General features: G+C 39.6%; 1 protein-coding gene across 3 annotated transcripts in view; it reads left to right on the forward strand.

Annotated features, from left to right (window-relative positions):
* Nucleotides 1-20,178, forward strand: part of FBN1 (fibrillin 1) — a 4,097,759-nt gene that overhangs the window by 3,994,468 nt on the left and 83,113 nt on the right. For all 3 annotated transcript variants that reach the window (XM_044077620.1, XM_044077621.1, XM_044077622.1), the window contains exon 64: nucleotides 2,378-2,609. In XM_044077620.1, coding sequence (XP_043933555.1) covers nucleotides 2,378-2,609 — 232 coding nt within the window. The remainder of the gene's footprint in view (nucleotides 1-2,377; nucleotides 2,610-20,178) is intronic.

A 20,178-nucleotide genomic window follows, 5' to 3' on the forward strand; every position in this document is an offset into this window, starting at 1 on the left:
GGGCTAGTGCTTCTCTAGTTTTACTGTATTTGTGAGTTACTGTCCTGTGGCCTGCCTTACATTTCTGTCAAGGCTCATTTGTTGTCCATTTCAGTGTGTATGCCCACTGATCCCCCTCTTTTAATGCATTCTCATGTCAAAATGTTTTTGAAAGAGGTTCTGCATAAGAAGCCTCCCAGAAGATGGTGGCTGCTGCCTGGGATCTTAATTTTGTGTTAGAAAAGCTAAATGTTGTTCCCTTTAATCTAGCTCATTAGGCTTTTAATGTGGAAATCAGTCTTACTCATTGCTCTGACCTCTGCAAGAAAAGTATCTGACTTGTAAGATCTTATAGCGGGTCATCCTTATGTCATTTTCCACAATGACAGAGTTTCTTTGAGACTTAATCCTTCTTTTATTTCCAAAGTGATATCTCAGGTTACTTTAAACAAATGTATACATCTCCCTGTCTTCTTTCCAAAGCCTAAAAATGAGGGAGAAAGGATACTTCATACCTGGGATGCCCACAGACAACTTGGGGGGTATTCTGACAGAACAAAAAACTTTCAGAACTTCTGATGAGTTGTTAATTTCTTGGGAAGGTAAGAAGAAATGATACCTTACGTCAAAGCAGACTGTTTTCAAATGGTTATCTCTGGCTATTACCTTTTATTATTCCCCCTTAACAAAAGTATTCTAGGCAGGGTCAAGGGACATTCGACTAGGGCCTTTGTTTCATCTGACTTTTTGGAAAGGGTTGGATTCTAAAAGTATTCTAGAAGCAGAAAATTGGTCATCTGTGCATACTTTTGCAAAGCAGTATAAACTACATTCCTTCTCTAGGTCTAGGACAGGATTTGCTGGGACCATTCCCCAGGGGCACTTGGACCCTTCTTCTACCCCTTCCCAGTTCTTTCAAGCTGTAGTGATCTACTCATATAGCTTAGGCTACTGCAACAGTGATCATCATGATGGACATTGTACAGTTATGTAAGTTAACTTGCCATAACAGTAGATGCTTGAATGATCAGTGCTGCAGTAACCACTACCTCCCCCTTTTCTCTCTATTTCTTTTTTCCCAGGGTGTGAATATGTTTTTTTATTTACCTAACATTGTTCTTTCAGGAGTTCTCTTTCTCTCTCTCTCTCTCTCTCTCTCTGTCTCTGTCTCTCTCTCTTTGTGTCTCTGTCTCTCTCTCTCTCTCTCTCTCTCTCTCTCTCTCTCTCTCTCTCTCTCTCTCTCTCTCTGTGTCTCTCTCTCTCTCTGTGTCTCTCTCTCTCTTTCTCTCTCTCTCTCTCCAAATCTTTGAAGGACTTGGAGACCAAATTTGACTTTTAGTTAGCTCAGCTCTAGCTGGTTAACCATTTGGTCATGTGGAAGGTGCCCTGAAGCTTTGGAATTTGCCAGCTGTTATATCTTGTGCAGGATATAACTCATATAGCTTAGGCTGCTGCAGCAGTGATCATTCGAACATTTACTGTTACGGTAAATTTACTTACACAACTGTGCTTTTTCTTCCTTCCCAGAATCTTTTTACTTTAGAAATGAGCATGTCTTGTTGAAAAATTGTATGCATTGTGACAGTCTTCTAAACAAAGGGAAACTGACAATTTAGTCACTTTTGATTAAGTGTTTGAACTGTGTAAGGAAAAGACAGAGAAATGTTTTTCAGATGATGAACTATATGGACAACTTTGATACCAGTCAGTCATGGCATGTAGATGTATCATTCCTGTGTAGTTGTTTTGCTACATTACAAATCTATAACACAAGGAAATGATTTAAATATCATGCTTGTCTTAATGACATCAAAACACAGATGTGGTTTAATAGGTTTTATTGGCTCATCCTGGATGCTTACTCATACTTTTGAATTATGTGACGCATCTAGACATGGGATGTGTATGCTGACAAATAGTTCCACCAATGATTATCAGGTTTGTAACACTGTATTTCTGTTGTTTTGTCAACTGACTAGTACAGTTGGAATGTCTGTAATTAGTGTGAAGTAAAGCCTTGCTCATCTGTGAAAGAACACTGGATGGACAGATTTGATAAAAATATCTGACAAAGAATTGCCAGTAGGTTCTTACAGTACTCTATTTCCTTAATTTTTATAAACCCTACATTTTCTTTGACATTGGAGCTCTGTTTCCCAAGTAGCTGTATTTTTCCTTTACCTTGCAAGTGAAATATTTTTTTATATTTTTGCATTCCTTGAATATTTTATAGTGTTATCTGTTCTGTACTATTTCATGTAATTGAAGCAGACATCATTAAAAAACAAATAGTAAATAAAATTTTAAATACCATTTTTGTGCACATTGATATGCAAATCCCTGATTGTTATTAGTTTGGCTAATGTAGCTTAACACAGCTATACCTTTTTTTCTACAGATGAAAATGAATGCCTTAATACTCATATCTGTGGAGGAGCATCTTGTCATAATACACTTGGAAGCTACCGATGTAGCTGCCCAACAGGGTTTAACTATGAGCAATTTTCTGGTGCTTGTACTGATGTTAATGAGTGCACCTCATCTCAAAACCCATGTACCCACGGCTGTTCCAACACTGATGGTGGTTATCTGTGTGGCTGCCCACCTGGCTATTACAGAGCAGGTCAAGGGTAAGTAAACAGGACTGTCAGAACTGACACAAAGGTATTCACTCTTGATAATGGAATAGTCTTTATTTCCAATATCTGTACGCATGCATCCTAGTTTTCCACTAATGTGCTTGCCAAACAACAGCTGAGAAACAGCTGGGATCTGTTGTATGTGTATTTCAGTAATCCAAAAGCTTTTAGTGAAATCACCAATAGGTTCTGTTTATAACCTGTTTTCACTTTTAATCAGCCTGTAGAATCTGAGCTTTTCAGCAAACATTTTTGCAGTAAAATTCTGAAGTAAAAAAGATGGCACTAAACAAAGCGAGATGTTGGTTTAGAGGAGAAAAAATTTTTCTCTGATGGATTTTGGGAATGCCTGCTTATAATTTTGATACTTGCCTCTCTTCTCACCTAGCCCAAATTTAACTACACTGTGTGAATGTCAGGGAAGACTCGTGGTTCAGGGATGCTAGGTTGCAGCCCCCAATCCTATTTTATTTGGTTTTATGTTTTTTTTTTTTTACAAATTTTATTTTACTTTAAATAAAAACTGTATTATTTTTTTCCTTTCTCCCCATATGTGGAATTCAATATAGTTTACATATTGTACAATGCATGTGCAGAGTTCTGATACTTTTTCCCTTTTAAAATGTGTTTTCTGGGCTGATTTTTAAAACAGATCATCATTTAGGATTAGTCCTCATAAGGAATAAGGCAATTTTGTCCTACCATTTTAGGGAAGATAGTCACTGAAGTTATCTGGAAGCTAGCTGGCATACTAGATGAAGCAGAGAGTAGATGTTTACCATTGGCTTTGTTGTCTGGGGTCCATGGCAGCCTGGTATAATCTGAAGAAGAAAAGTAAATGTGTTGTTGTAAAGGAAAACACAAAGATCAATGCACATAAGGTTCAAGCAAGGCACCCTTTATTACTTGCAGCAAGGAGACAAAGCATGTAAGTACAAGGTTTGTCTGATTTTCCATAGTTCAGCATGCTGTTTTTATACAGTTCTTTGCATGTACACAGGAAGATGTTGTTAGATTTACTGCTGACATGGTCAGAAAATTGCTGTCTTGCAAAAACATGTTTGAGAAAAACAACCTGGCCTTGGGCTAATTTCAGCCCTCCCTAGTTACTCATACTTCTTCAGCTGTCCAGTTCTGATATGATACATTTGCCTAGGGTCAAGGTACAATCCTGGCCTCAATACACACTCTGCTGACTATGGCTGACTTTCAGGCGTCAATTGTTCTCTTATCAAGGTCTCCTGCAGCTGCACATATTTTACACAGAATAAGCAGAATAAACATATTAATTCTTTTTAACCCTTAATGCATTTAAGCTTGCACATTGCAGTTATACATTTTCTTAACATTTCCCCCCTTTTAATACTTTAGTCTACCTTCAAAACAAGCATAAACAGTTTTTCTTCCCATAACCATTTCCTACTTAGGATTTGCAGTTAGACAGTCATTCAGTTTAAGCTTGTGAAAGCATTTTTTCAGTTTTGAGTAATTTTTCAAATTCAACATTCTGATATAAAGTTTTTGAAACAAGCGTCTATGATATTCTTAACTAGTCCTTTCATACAGGGGATGCAGCAGCATCCACACACCATCAGTAAGGCTGCCCCTACACAGATGGCAGTCAGAATGTTCATCAGGATGCTGCCCCAACCCCCGAACTATTTCTGAAAAAATTCCGTCAATGGATTTGGTTCTGGTTTGGTCATGGCCGACACTTGCTGAATTACTTTAAGATGGCTGTCTATCTCATGTTTGTTGTCAGGACTAAATGAACAGCACTCCTCTTGGATTAAAGCGCACGTACCTCCTTTCGCCGCTAGGGTGAAGTCGAGAGCCATGTGATTTTGAAGCACCACTGTTTTCATGGCAGTCAGTTCATTACCAATTCTAGGGTGGAAAAGGTCGCATTACTCATTGTTTTAAGAAGTTTATATATTTTTTTCAGCTCCCAGATAGATTTCACTGCTCCATATGCTGGTATTATGCCTGCCCAAGATATGACGTCATCACCCAGATTCATGTGCGACAGTCCTTTGCCACTCTCATGGCCTAAATTATGATGGTATATCCAGAGTGCATCGATTTGTCCCACTGGATTAGCAGGCTTCTTGATTTCTTGGACATTCCGAATTTTCCCTTGCGGTAAGACTGCCGTGTGTCGTATGGCCGGAACCAGATATCCCAAAATACAGCTACCGGACCAGTTTTCAGATAGCCATTTATATGCTTTTCTTTCACATATAAAGTAACAATTTTTTACTTTGGTGGTAACTTTACTATGAACATACCCTTGTCCTGCATGAAACATTTTTTTTATCAATTATGGACAGTTGTTTGTATAGAACAGAATCACGTTTTACTTCATTGATTGTTCTATGCATCAGTTCACAAAATGAGTCATAGTTCGTGTTGCAATAAGATCCGGTGTTATTAGGTTTAGTGTAGCATTTATAGGGAACTGTTGCATTGCAATGGCTCCATCCTACCTTGACTGTATCATTCTTATGAAAACACACAATTCCGTTTTGACGAATAGACAAGTGTAATGCTACTTTATTTTTTGACGTGACATTCGATGTGTCATGAATTAGGTTTTCCCAGGTCTTATTAGCCCCTAGGGGAATTGAAGTTAGCAGCAATCCCTTATGTGCTGTTGGTAGAGCTGTGCAGACCCAGCAATTCGAAACATTGAAGGTTTTAGCATACACGTATTTGATTGCCTGGTAAGTATTGAAATTCGGGTGCCACTCACGCTTACTAAGTTCTGCTTATGTAGCAGAAAAGAGAAATGGCCGTAACAAAAAGATTATTGTTACCATGATGGTCAAATAGGATGGTCATGCAATATTTCTGTGGAAATGGTTTTTCCATATTGTCTCTGTCTTCTCCGGTTCTTCCAAAAAGATATATTTTGATTTTTCTTGATTCAGTCATTTTACTTAGGACACGTGATCTTACTTTCTGCCCTATAGGACCTTAGCACCGATGATTGCTTCACTGGGTTTGAGACGGATCAGTTCCTATTGATCTGACCCCCCCTTTGTAGCCAGACTTTTGTGCTTAGGGTCCAGATGGAGAGGTAAGGTTTTTGTCCAGTTCAAAGTTTCTCACCAACTTGCAGTGCGTCAGATGTATCCACGAAGCTCGTTTTGCTATCTTGACTGCAGTAGGTGTTGAAAGAAGCACCTGGTAGGGACCTTCCCACTTTGGCGATGCCCAGTTCTTTCGCTTCACGATTTTAATCTACACCCAGTCCCCTGGCGTCACTGTCACTTCCGATGTTTCGGCTTGTTTCTGACCTGAAACAGAATTAAACTGCAACAGATGTTTAGAACTCAACAACTTTTTCATATATTCAGCTAGTATAAAATCAGCTTCCTGGTCTGATGACATGAGAGGTTTCCACTGGGGTGTATAATAAGCCCTACCATACAGCTTTTCAAAGGGAGTCAGTCCTTTTGCTGTAGGGACAGTTCTCATGTTCAACAGTGCCAGGGGTAAACAGTACAGCTAGGTTTTCACTGTTTCAGCTATTAATTTTAGTTTGCTTTTTAGAATACCATTATGCCTTTCAACCAGCCCTGCAGACTGCGGATGGTATGCACAATGATTTTTTAGAGAAATACCAAAAAACTTACTCAGCTGCTGTATGGTTTGATTTACAAAGTGCATACCATTGTCGCTATAGATTTTTTCCGGGATACCGAACCTAGGAATAATGTCCTTAACAAGTACCTTTGCTACTGTAGCTGCATCTGGATTTTTGGTTGGAAAAGCTTCCACCCACCTGGAGAACATATCTATAATGACAAGGCAGTACTTTCACATTTGTTCAGTTCTATAAAATCCATACAGATAGTGTGAAACGGATATGGTGGTGTGGGAAAACTCCCTCGCTTAGGCTTTATCGCCTCCTGTGCATGGTGTTTGTTACAGATCTGACACATTAAAAAAATTTTTTTAGAATACTTTGTAAATCCATACGTTGTGAACACCTGGTTCTCCAGCTGTATCATCCCCCCTGTTGAGACATGGCACTGCCCATGGCTCAACAATGCCGCGTAGCGGAACAAGTTAGAGGGTAGTATTGGTTTTCCCTCCTTAGAGATGTACAGCCCCTTTTCGAGGATTGCTCCTCGGTTCATTCATTGCTGTTTTTCTGCTTCTGTAGTGAGTGTCTGCATTGTTTTTAACATATCTAAATTCAAGGTTTCAGAGGGTTGTAATTCCTTATTTAGAAATAATACCTCTGTAGCTGCCTGTTTTGCAGCTGCATCAGCTCTTGCATTACCTTTTGAAATTATGTCCTGTTGTTTGGCATAAGCTGCACATTTGCAAATAGCTACCCTTCGAGGCAACTGAATAGATTCTAAAAGATCTAAAATAAGCTGCGCATGATTTATAGGTTTGCCAGTAGATGTTATCATTCCTCAGTTTTTCCACTGTTGTGCAAACACATGTACAGTGGAATAACCGTATTGGCTATCAGTAAAGATGTTTACACATTTATCCTTCGCTAAGGTACATGCTCGTGTCAGAGCAATCAATTTTGCTGCCTGCGCAGATAAATGATGCGATAAAGATTTTGCTTCTGTAACTCCAGTATCAGAGACTACTGCATATCCTACTAGGTTCTGTCCTGCAGGGCCCCTTTTGCAATAGCCATTCACATAGTATGTCACCTCGGCATTATCCAAGGGGACATCCGTGAGGTCTTTCCTAGGTAAGGTCTTCTGCTTGATTATTTGCAGCCAGCAGTGTGGTGTGCCGACTGCAGGAGTTGGAAGCAGAGTAGAAGGGTTTAAGGTCGTGCGTTGTTCAATTGTCATATGAGGTTGGCTTAACAATATGGTCATGCAGGAGAGATGCGTAGCAGATATGCTACTTTTTCTTGTAATAAAATAATCGTGACTGCATGAGGTACCCACAGAGTGAGTGGGTGAAACAAGACTACTGAGGTCGAAGCCTGCACTGCCATTGCTGCCGCGACTACTGGCTGCACACAGTGTGGCAAAGATTGTGCCACTGGGTCTAATTGTGATGAATAGTAAGCAATGGGAAGTTGCTTATCCCCATGTTGTTGTGTTAGTACTGATGTCATATAACCCTGCTTGCAATTTATAGTCTGGAAGAAACACTTATGGTAATTAGGCAAACCCAGAACTAGAGAGGATATTATTAACTGTTTCAGCTTACAGAAAGCAGATTCTGCCTTTGTTGTCCATTGTAATAAGTCCTGCGCTGCCATAGGTGTCTTATAAATAAGGTCAGTTAAAGGTGCAGATTCCAAGGCATAGTTTGGAATCCAGCTTCAACAAAAATTAGTCGTCCCCAAGAAGGACATAATTTCCTTCTTGGTGGTAGGCTTTGGCGCCTGCAAAATTGCCACCTTTCTGTCCTCATGTAAAGTTCTACCTTTCTTGGATATTACATATCCTAAGTACTTTACCTGTTTTTTCCAAAGCTGCAGTTTGTTCTTATTCACTTTATGTCCCTCAGCAGCTAGAAATTGTAGAAGCGCTACTGTATCTTCCCTGCAATCCTGCAGGGTGGGGGCTGCTAATAGAATGTCATTAACATAAAGTAAGACTTGACTACCCTTTGGCGGGTTAAATCCTGCCAAGTTACTTGACATTTCTTGCGAAAATATAGTAGGGCTTTCACAATACCCCTGTAGTAATCGCGTATATGTATATTTTTTTTCCTGAAACGTGAATGCAAACCAATACTGGCTGTTTGGGTGTATTGGTATTGAAAAGAATGCATTACTAATATCTACCACAGAAAAATATTCTTGTTGAGGTTTTAAGTCATTTAACAAAGTATGTGGATTCGGATAGGTGCCCTTGATATTACTGCGTCATTTACAGCTTGCAAATCCTGAACCATACGCCATTCTCCATTGGCTTTTTTAACTGGAAATAAAGGTGTATTACACGGAGAATCAAGGGATTTTACTAGCACCCTTCCCTTAAGTAATGCTGCTATGATAGGTTTTATTTCTGCCTCTGCATCCTTTCTTAAGGGATACAGTCTCTTTTGTGGTTTAAACGCTGATTTTGGCGTGACACTAACTGGTCCTGCAGTACGGATAAGTCCTACATCTGATTTTCCTGCTGACCAGAGGGTCTCTGGTATATCTCGTAAGGCGTTTTTTTCTTCCATCAACAGGAGTATTCATCAGCTGTCTTCGCGAGACTGCAGATGTACAGCTGGGTTAGCTTGAGTTACCCAATTTAATTTTTGCACTTGTATTTCCTGTCCTGACAGCTCCAGTTCTGTTTGTTTTTTTCCATCTTGTGACTTTTTCCCCTAGGTCTGTCCACCGTATGTTTTTATTCTTGGTCAGGCTAACATGTGGTAGTCGATTGGATTTATAAAGTGTCAAAAACTCCTGGGACAGTGAACAGCTGGCTACACTATTTCCTTTTGCGTCTCAGTATAAGTTTCTCAGTACCAGTTTGTTTGTACGATGCTTAAATAACTCTTTTTCATACTTTTTATTAGGCCCTGGTGTGTTACAAAAATACAGGGTACAATGCAGCAGGTGCTGTTTATTAATGTCGAGGGAGGCAAACTTACTGATGGCTACATTCATCAGTTCTTTGGTCACAGTCCCTGAACCAGTCGTAACCAGGTCCTGACTGTACCAATAAAACATGTCACCCCCCGATTGAACCATAAAGGTGTCAGTTCATCGCTGCGCTTCCATGCTCTGCATAGTTGGAACCACCGCAATGCCAAATAACTGCATAAGATTCCTTCCCAAAAGATTTACTGGGCACTTTGCAGAAACTACAATTTTACTTTTTTGTGTTAATCGTGAAACAAGATTTGTTATCGTGATATTGCGGGAGAGGGGCTCCCGATATTGCTGCCCATTTGCTGCTTTGACCAATATGTAATTAGGTGACTCCGAATTTTCTGGTAATTTGGAGGGGTGTATCATAGTCCGTGATGCCCCAGAATCACACAAAAATTTAACCTCACTGCCTTCCACTAAAAGTATAACTTCCGGTTTTGTATTTGCTAAACAGAGCTCCAGGCTCAACAAAGTTAAATCTAGTACTTCATCTTCTTCTGTACCATCATTAATTTTCTGTATTTCCTTTATTTCCCTTTTTACATTCTTGTTTGTCCTTTCTCTACTGGTCTCTTCTAGTGATTCCTGACTATTATATAGTCAGTCCTCATCTTCTTTATCTTACGTTGTTGCCTTTTTATTTTTCCTGCAATCCCTTGCTAAATGTCCCTTTTTACCACATTTAAAACATTCTCCCCTTTTCTTGTGTCCTTCAAAGTCTTTTGATCGCTGGTCAGATTGCCTACCTCCCTGTGCATTTTTCCTGCCCTTTTTCCCGGGGTGCACTACATAAACTTCTGCTCCGTCCTCTACGGAAAATACCTGAGCCTTCTTTTTCTTTTTGCTATTAAAATGCCTTTTAGCATGTCTAGCATATTCAAGTAGTGAGTGTAATCTGCTCGTTCGATGGTCAACCATGTGTTTTGTAATGAAACTGCTTATAGGTGTACTACTACCTTTTAACAATGCATTTTTTAACTGCTGTTCATATGGGGAATTTTGTTTTTGATCTTCGGGAACCTGCATCCCACAGTGGTTGTTAAAAACATTCTAACAGTCTAGCAAAGTATTGGTCAACGGATTCACCCTCCTGCTGGACACATTGATTAATGCAAGTCCAGTCTGCCTTAGGTTTCCATTTCTCAGAGATGTGGTCAGTAAGTCCCTTCATTTTAGTGTCTAATTTTGCGCTGCTATGTGGAAGAGGTTTTTGTGCAGCGTTATGAGGATTCCAGATGCCACAAATCATGTACCAATCTGGTCCACCAATCTGTCGAACTACTTTTTCTATTTCTTCCCCATTTAAGTTATAACTTAGCCTCATTCCCTGTAAATCTTCCGAAAATTTTTGGAAATTAAGTTTCGGATGGGGAATCCCTTTTGTAGCTTTCCGGATATTTTCCGGAGTCCAAGGTCTATATACTAGGATAGTTGGAGTCTGATCTTCCTGTCCTGCCTGAGGGTTTGGAACTTCTATAAGTGGGCATATTTCTTCTTCTACAGGTCATGTATTCTTAACTACCTGCCATAATTCAGAGCGTTCTTCTTGATTATTTGCCTTTGTTCGGGACCTTGTTTTGATGGGATCCCTAACTTTAGCTAGTTTCAATTTTATAATGTCCCTATCTCTAGTGAGCATAGGATATAATGGGGGTGGGTCAACCTGTCCACTTGCTCCGTACTTTGGTAAAGGAGGGGGAGGCAGAGGTGCCGATGCCATTACCAAGTTATTGTCTTCCTTATCTAAAAACATTGTCTTTGAATCTTTGTTCTTTTGGTCTCTGCGGTTTGCTTCCTCCAGCCACCTGTGTGCCTGGGGAATTCCTAACTGTCGTTGCTTTTTTACCTGACCCTTAGAATCAGTTTTAAGTTGCTTGATAAGTTTGATAAGTGAGGATTTTTCTAATTTCCCTTCAAATTTATACTTAATAACCCATTTTGAAAAGTATCTAATATTGTCTACGCGCTGTGACTGCATGTATTTTGCATCTTCTGTTAACGGTGGGTTTCTGGGTGTCTTTGCACAATTATTACCCATTTTTCCCTATCATGTTTGCTACGTAGACTGTTCAGAAAATATTACCTGATGCCTTCAGATTTTTTACCTGTACCACGGATTTTGTTAAAGTCTCTTCACAATGACTGTCTAAAACCTACTGATCTGTTTCACCTGATCTATGACAAGACTGTACATTTTCTATCCCTGACTGTAAGAAAACACAATCTGACAGAAACAATACACATTTAGTCCCTGATCTTGAAACAGAAAAAGTAGATTCACCTTACCTGAGCCCACGTGATTGATCGCTGTCTTGCGGGAAACCCGTTCTTCAGTCGCAGATCAGAAAGTGGCTGGCCTCTTTTGACGACAATTCAGTCGGAGGACTTTTCACATAAGAAGAACCGAGTTGGTTTCTTCCCCGTATGGTTTCAGCCACCTGGCCGTCTGATCCGAGGTCAAGAGAGGATTTCCGGCTTGAGGGACCAATCTGTAAAGGAAAACACAAAGATCAATGCATGTAAAGTTCAAGCAAGGCACCCTTTATTACTTGCAGCAAGGAGACAAAGCATGTAAGTTCAAGGTTAGTCTGATTTTCCATAGTTCAGCATGCTGTTTTTATACAGTTCTTTGCATGTACACAGGAAGATGTTAGATTTACTGCTGACATGGTCAGAAAATTGCTGTCTTGCAAAAACATGTTTGAGAAAAACAACCTGGCCTTGGGCTAATTTCAGCCCTCCCTAGTTTCTCATACTTCTTCAGTTGTCCAGTTCTGATATGATACATTTGCCTAGGGTCAAGGTACAATCCTGGCCTCAATACACACTCTGCTGACTATGGTAGACTTTCAGGCGTCAGTTGTTCTCTTATCAAGGTCTCCTGCAGCTGCACATATTTTACACAGAATAAGCAGAATAAACTTATTAATTCTTTTTAACCCTTAATGCATTTAAGCTTGCACATTGCAGTTATACATTTTCTTAACAGTTGTGGACTTTTGGAAAAGAGCATGAGCTTGGGACTTTAAAACATGTATATATATTTTTTTCTGGTTAAGTGCTGCAACTTGCAAGTCAAAGCCAGGATTCTTTAAGATCATCTGTACTGAAATAGTTTGATGACCTTCCATGTCTGATCTGCTAACATATTGGCTAAGACTTTTTCCGCCCAACAGAAATCTGGCTTCAGTGGTCTTATAACTCTCTCTGTGTGAGAGAACACCGGTTTACTATTAAAATTTCAAAACGAACTCCGTCGACTGTACTATTGTCGAACACGGAAGTTCAAAAACGGTAATATCGATGACAAAAAAACAACCTTGGAATGGGTTTTAACATGGGTCGAGATAGGTGTTCAGTGTTATTCCGAACTACAAACCTCCCCACTATCTCGACCCATGTTAAAACCCGTTCCTAGGTTTTTTTTTTGTCATCGATATTACCATTTTCGAACTTCCTTGTTTGACAATAGTACAGTCGACAGAGTTCGTTTAGAAATTTTAATAGTAAACCAAAAATACCCCCACTGTATCAGGGTATAGCACTTATCATTCTATTAGACCATCTTAGAAAAGTAGGGCAATATCCATTTTTATCCAGCCAAATATTAACTCATGCCAGATAATTTAAGGTTCTGAATCCAAGCTCCCTGACGTTTTGGTCACATTTGATTAAGTCAACTACTACATCATTACCATCTATAGATACCCTTCAGGGTCACCAGAAAACCAAATTAGATATCTTGAAAAATGATTCCCATATGTATTAATTCCAATACTGTAATTAAAGGGGACTTAATTTATGTTTCTCAGTTGGGAATTTTACACAAGTAGCAATACATGTGCCAAACTTTTCCCTAAATCAGGTTTTCTTTATTTTTTTTTCCTTTACCACCCTGTGGCTGACCATCTGCTGCCCCCAATTCCTTTTCTCACTAACCATGTATGCCACACCTGCCTTAGTCTCCCTTGGACTCAACACAACTCCTGTGCATGTGAGGAAGTCAAGGCTGTAGTGTAGTGTCATACTGCTGTCCAGGAGTGCACCCAACCTCCCACCACCTCGTAGTAGCCTTGAGCTCCAGAGTTGCTGCTTTTGGAAGGTACATGCCCAATTCCAAGCTTGTGCAACTTTCTAATCAAGCAGTATATTTCTTGCAGCATGGAACTCACTAGGCTCATAATGCTGCTATTGGAGTGAGCCTAGGCTGCTCCATTCCCCCAGGAAAAGTGAGCTGATGTAATCTAATCTTTGACATCCTCCCTTGTCTGTTCCAGTTTTGCTGGTTGAACATGTGCGATCTGAGATGCAGTAAGTGCTTCAAGACTGTGTATTGTGGGTCAGAACCCTAAATGAGATTTTATAACTTTCCACAAAATGGAGATATATACTTGATCTTGTCTTGCCAGTTCTGCCTTGCTTGCTCACCTGCTGCTGTTATTCCCTCTTTGATCAAATCTGACTACCAGATTGTAGTCTTTTCCTTTAGAGTCAGTATCAAAATGCACATAAATTCATAGGTTGTTACTAGACCGTTGATCTGTTAGGATTGTATGAAGCCTGGCCATACAGCCCTTGTAGTATATATACGAATGCCTATAGGTAGGAAAAACTAGAACATTTGGGGGCGTTTACCTGCTTCCCCTATCCATGAGGGTCAGGGTTCTAAACCAGGGTGAATTTGCGATTTCCTATCCATTCATCCAAAGTTGTGTTTTAACTGAGCAAGAAATGTGCTTTGTTTAACATGGAATGGAAGGTGGTTCCATAGAGGCAAGATTCTTTGTAATGCATACCTCTTCCTCCAGCATGTTTTATTTAAACTGCAGAAGAGATTGCGATGCCTTGAGTGGGTGTTTGTGACCACTGGACTTAAGAATGTGTAGTAAGTCTGGAAGGATAGGGTCAGTTGAAGCTGTATGCCATAGACAGATCCTGCAAGATACTGTAGAGAGGGGTAGGGCTTTGTAACAGCATAGCTTTTATGATTTAAGCCTTTGATTTTTTTGGAGAGAAAGTGTTTTTGACATTGTAATTGTGATAGGTGTTTGTATAGATACATACCAAAGGGAGCATTGGCCTAAGGAATGCCAGATACAGTGATGGCCATATAACCACTATTGTAAGAAAGTCCTTTTTCATTGCATAGCTTGCATATAAAGGTATGGTGTATATAAAAACATCTATCTCAAAGACATATGAAAACACAAATATATAAAAAACATAAAAAATATATACATAAATAATACATACATGTAATACACTCAATATGGTCCCATTACATTGCATTTATATCCATTTATATGGATGTATGTTTTAAAGAAGCTGTATATAGCTTTATTAGGGTAAGCTGTGTTATTGGTGTTTTTGATTGACTGAATGTTCTATTTAATTAGATGAATGTTATGATAGGCTAATCTTTGCTTGACTGAATATAAGAGCCTTGCAGATGTTGATTTTATTAATGGTATGAAGAAGTGGGAGTTAATACTCACTAAAGCACTTACCAAATAAAGAGCTTGTTACATTTTATTTCATCTTGAGTGACTTTGAGCCTTCTTGCCTGTTGGTTGGATCCTTGAATGCAGTTGTTTTTTTATAATTATTTATTCCAAGGATTAGTAGTGTGGCCTTTATCAAGAAATGAGGTAAGGCAGTACATCTTGGGTTGGGTGGCTAGCCTGTATATGGTTGTGAAAACCACCTGTCTAGTACTAACCTATGAAACTGTGCACTTTTAAATATTTAAATGGTAACTATTTGTTCTGTGTAGTTACCATTTATAGGGCAGACACCAGAATACCATTAAAATGCTTAAACTCCTAATCTGATAAGCAAAATATTAACCACAAAAATTCAATAAGCAAAACATTAACCACAAACATTCAAAGATGGATAATAAAAATATTTGTTTGAAAGAAATAAGATAAAGCATTTTCATTTCAAATAATAATGAGTACAGTGCAGAACTTACACATGAACTTGAAAATAAAACTTTCAAATAGACAGAAAATGTTCAGAAAGAGTTATCTAACACATGTGCACTTATAGATGTTCATAGGTTCATAGGTAGGTGCTAGGCTATCAGCCCTAGTGCCTATACAAGCCTAGCCAAAAAGGTACCCTTGCTTTCGCCACCCACGAAAATTATTTTCCTGTGTCCCTGTCGAGCAGAGCCACAGAGGTCATCCCTGGGTGAATTTCCTGTTTCCTATCCAATCATCAAGATTTTTCTTAGAGTGCGAGTGAGGAGCTTTGTTTGATATAGATAGGTAGTTTGTTCCAGAGTGTGGGAAGTCTCTGGGACAAGAATCTATCCCTCCAGCACATTCTGTTTATTGTGGTGACAAGGTTTAGGTCCCTAGAGGGTGTAGCTTGGAGGGATTGGGATTTCTTTAAGTGGAGCATGTCCAACAGCTCTGGGTTTGACATAGCTTTGTATTTTAGGCAGACATCGTCTCTGAATAGGCGATATGTGATGGAATAAAGCTAGAGTTTTTTGAGACGGTCTGCGTAGGGCATCTGTTTGAGGTCAGTAATCCTCTTTGTGAGGTATTTCTGTGGCCTTTTCAGTAGTTGTAGATGTCTTGTGAGGTACATACCAAAAAGGGTGTTGTACTCTATAATGGTGTAGAGTAGAGAGGAACAATGACCTCCTTTTTTCTGAAGGAGAACCCTTTTGTGATGAGGTGTGCCACATAGAAGGATTTCCTGACTACTGTGGTGATGTGATTATCAAAGGAGAGACTACTGTCCACCTGTGTCCCAAGGTCTCTTATCACACTTTCAGTGTCAAATAGACTACCACCTATGTGGTAGCTCATGGGTACAGAGTTTTTACCAAAGGGGATGACAATGCACTTTCTGGCATTGAGCTTCAGGCCATGGCTTTGACACCAAGCATCTGTCTCACTGAGGCCCTTTTGTAGGATGTCCACATCATTAGGAGTTTTGATTATGGCTCCTAGTTTGCAGTCATCTGCGAACTTTGTTAGCCAAAGACCTTCTGTGTTAGCCTGTACTTCAGAAAAGTATATGAAAACAAGAGAGGACCCAGGGCTGAACCCTGTGGTACTCCACTTGTCACTGGTCTGAAGTCGGATTTGGAGTCTGCTACTTTCATAGTGAGCCAGTTGGCAACCCATCTTGTGACATAGGGATTTATACCTACTTTAGTGCGTTTATCTGTAATTCCAGAGTGGGGGATGGTGTCAAAAGCCTTGGTGAAATCTAGATAGGCTGTGTGTACCACCTTACCCCCCCCCGTCTACTGCTTTGGTGACTGCTTCAAAGAAGTCTGTCAGGTTTAGGAGACATGATCTGCCTTTTACAAACTCGAACTGGGTAGGGTCCAGAGTTTGGAGATTACCAATGTCTTTGTTTATAAGTTCCATGTTGACACATTCCATGGCCTTGCAGAACAGTTTCATTAGGCTAATGGGGCGGTAGTTCCCGGGGTCTGTGGTGGCTCCCCCTTTGTGGAGTGGGATAACCGTCGCTGTGCACCATTCAGTTGGCACACCATTCAGCTGGCACAAAGCCTGAGGTGAGGCTATGATTGAACATGGTGTTTAGGTGGGGTGCCAGTTCATTCTGTAGTTCCTGGAGAACGCAGCCTGGGATATTGTCAGGTCCCATGGCTGCTGCGTTCTTGGCTTTCGAGAGTGTGGTTTTTACCTGTGCAGGCATGATTACAGGAACATTGCATTCTTCCGGTATAGAGATGGGCCCTTTAGGGGGTGAAAGGGGGGTAAAGTTAGCACTGAACCTATCTGCCAGGATGTTGGCAATATCAGTTGATTCTGTATATTTAGCGCCATTGTGCTGTAACTCAGAGCAGATCTGAGTATTGCCATTAAGATTCTTGACATAGCTATAGAATGCTTTGTGGTTGTCTTTAGAATCAGTGGCAATTTTTTTTTTGTAACTAACTTTGGAGGATTTTATGAGGGATCTCAGCTTCTTACTGAGGCTGACCAGGGAGTTCCTCCAATCATGGGATTTTACTCTTTTTTGCAACAGTTTTTTTCTTCTGTTGTAGAGTTTGTTTATGGCAGGGGACCACCAAATTGGCTTCATTTTTTTTGGAGGATAGTGTCTTGGTTCTGTTAAGGATAGCACAATCCATGCACTCGTGTAAGTGCTTATAAAGTGCATTTGTGGGGGATTCAGCAGTCGTACCTCTATTGTCCATCTGCATGGGTGTCGAAAAGTTTGACACTTCTGTTTTAAGAAGCGTGAAGTTGGCTTTGGAGAAATTTTTTACGGTGGTTTCCCTAATGGGGGTTGGGGGCGGGATGTGGATGTCTAGGGAGATTAGCTTGTGGTCAGATCTGACCAACGAGGAATTGACCTATGGTGTGGAACACATATCTTTGAATTTATTACTGCTCAATTTCTGAGTTGTTTGCCTTCTGCTACATACCTGCAATCAACTGTATTACTAGCTGAGTTAAGTACAAACTTGCAGTGTTAACGATTGTGCAGCGTTTTTATTTTATTTTTCTGTGTATTTAATTGTTTCATTGGTCTGTGTCTCTCTGTAGTTATTTATTTTTCTATTTAATTGTTTCATAGAATACTGTAGTCTCTCTCTGTCTCTGCAGTTAGTGGGGGCTGTTGTGTTTCACTTCATTAATATTCAGTGGTAAACTCTTAGCTTAGAGGGTTTCTGTGTATTTATAAGTGTTAGTCACATATCTTTGAATTTATTACTGCTCAATTTCTGAGTTCTTTGGCTTCTGCTACATACCTACAATCAACTGCATTACTAGCTGAGTTAAGTACAAACTTGCAGTGTTAACGATTGTTAAGCATTTTATTTTATTTTTCTGTGTATTTAATTGTTTCATTGGTCTGTGTCTCTCTGTAGTTATTTGATTTTCTATTTAATTGTTTCATAGAATACTGTGGTCTTTCTCTGTCTCTGCAGTTAGTGGGGACTATTGTGTTTCACTTCATTGATATTCAGTGTTAAACTCTTAGCTTAGAGGGTTTCTGTGTATTTGTAAGTGTTAGTCACATATCTTTGAATTTATTACTGCTCAATTTCTGAGTTGTTTGGCTTCTGCTGCATGCCTACAATCACCTGCATTACTATCTGAGTTAAGTACAAACTTGCAGTGTTAAAGATTGTACTGCTTTTTATTTTATTTTTCTCTGTATTTAATTGTTTCATTTGTCTGTGTCACTCTGAACTTATTTATTTTTCTGTTTAATTGTTTCATAGAATACTGTGGTCTCTCTCTGTCTCTGCAGTTAGTGGGGGCTAGTGTGTTTCACTTCATTGATATTCAGTGTTAAACTCTTAGCCTAGAGGGTTTCTGTGTATTTATAAGTGTTAGTCACATATCTTTGAATTTATCACTGCTCAATTTCTGAGTTGTTTGGCTTTTGCTACATACCTGCAATCAACTGCATTACTAGCTGAGTTAAGTACAAACTTGCAGTGTTAAAGATTGTACTGCATTTTATTGTATGTTCTGTGTATTTAATTGTTTCACTTGTCTATGTCTCTCTGTAGTTATTTATTTTTCTATTTAATTGTTTCAGAGAATACTGTTGTCTCTCTCTCTGTCTCTGCAGTTAGTGGGGACTTTTGTGTTTCACTTCATTGATATTCAGTGTTAAACTCTTAGCCTAGATGGTTTCTGTGTTATAAGTGTTAGCCACATATCTTTGAATTTATTACTGCTCAATTTCTGAGCTGTTTGGCTTCTGCTACATACCTACAATCAACTGCATTACTAGTTGAGTTAATTACAAACATGCAGGGTTAAAGATTGTACTGCATTTTATTTTATTTTTCTGTGTGTTTAATTGTTTCATTGGTCTGTGTCTCTCTGTAGTTATTTATTTTTCTGTTTATTTGTTTCATAGAATACTGTGGCCTCTATCTGTCTCTGCAGTTAGTTTCCTGCCCTCCCTCCCTGTCCTTGTTCTGGTATTAATCTTGGTGGCTTTGGAATTTTCCCACCCCTCCTGTAAATTTGTGTTTGTTGACTCCTCCTGGGTCTATCTCATTTGCTCACTCAACCGAGTACAGTGAGATCATATTTTGACTTCAGACACTCCTACCAGTCCCATCTGTTCAGCTCTATCCCACCTCTATTCCAGTCTAGTGTCACTAGCTCATTCTACCTAATACAGAACATTTGTGAAGGGCAAGCCACTTATGTCCTTAATTTTGAATTATCTTCTGTTTCTCCTTTCTCCCTTTCCACTTTCCCCCCAAAAAATTTTTTTTCTAAACTTGTTTCCTGCCTTTCCTTAACTAGTTTAGTCCAGATACAGATTTGCTGTAACCAGGACTGTTTGTAAGCTTCTGAGCCCCCAAAGCCTTTCTGTGTTGGAAGGAAGCCTTCTAGCTTATCAGTTGGAGTGGTAAGCACTAGGCAGCCTATCTACTACAAGAGGGGTTTTTGGCCCAGAAATAGTATTTTATTGGCCGTTTGGGCAATTTTTCCATCTCTTTCAACTTTCTGGTTTAAAAGCCTGCATTTGCGCTTGTCTCCCACCTTTCCTGTAACTAGTCTAGTCCAGATACAGATTTGCTGTATCCAGGACTTTTTGTAAGCTTCTGAGCCTCAAAATATTTTCTGTGTTGGAGGGAAGCCTTCTAGCTTATCAGTAGGAGTGGTAAGCACTAGGTAGCCTATTCTACCACAAGAGTTGTTTCTGGCCCAGCAGTTGTAGTTTATTGGCCATTTGGGCAGTTTTTACATCTCTTTCAACTTTCTGGTTTAAAGGCTTGCGTTTGCACTTGTTTCCCATCTTTCCTGTAACTAGTCTAGTCCAGATACAGATTTGCTGTATCCAGGACTGTTTGTACGATTCTGAGCCCCCCAAGCCTTTCTGTGTTGGAGGGAAGCCTTGTAGCTTATCAGTGAGAATGGTAAGCACTAGGTAGCCTATCTACCACAAGAGTGGCTTCTGGCCCAGAAATTCTAGTTTATTGGCCATTTGGCAGTTTTTCCA

Source organism: Protopterus annectens, chromosome 7.part0 (assembly GCF_019279795.1).
Source record: "Protopterus annectens isolate FY-2018-M chromosome 7.part0, PAN1.0, whole genome shotgun sequence".
NCBI classification, from domain to species: domain Eukaryota; kingdom Metazoa; phylum Chordata; order Ceratodontiformes; family Protopteridae; genus Protopterus; species Protopterus annectens.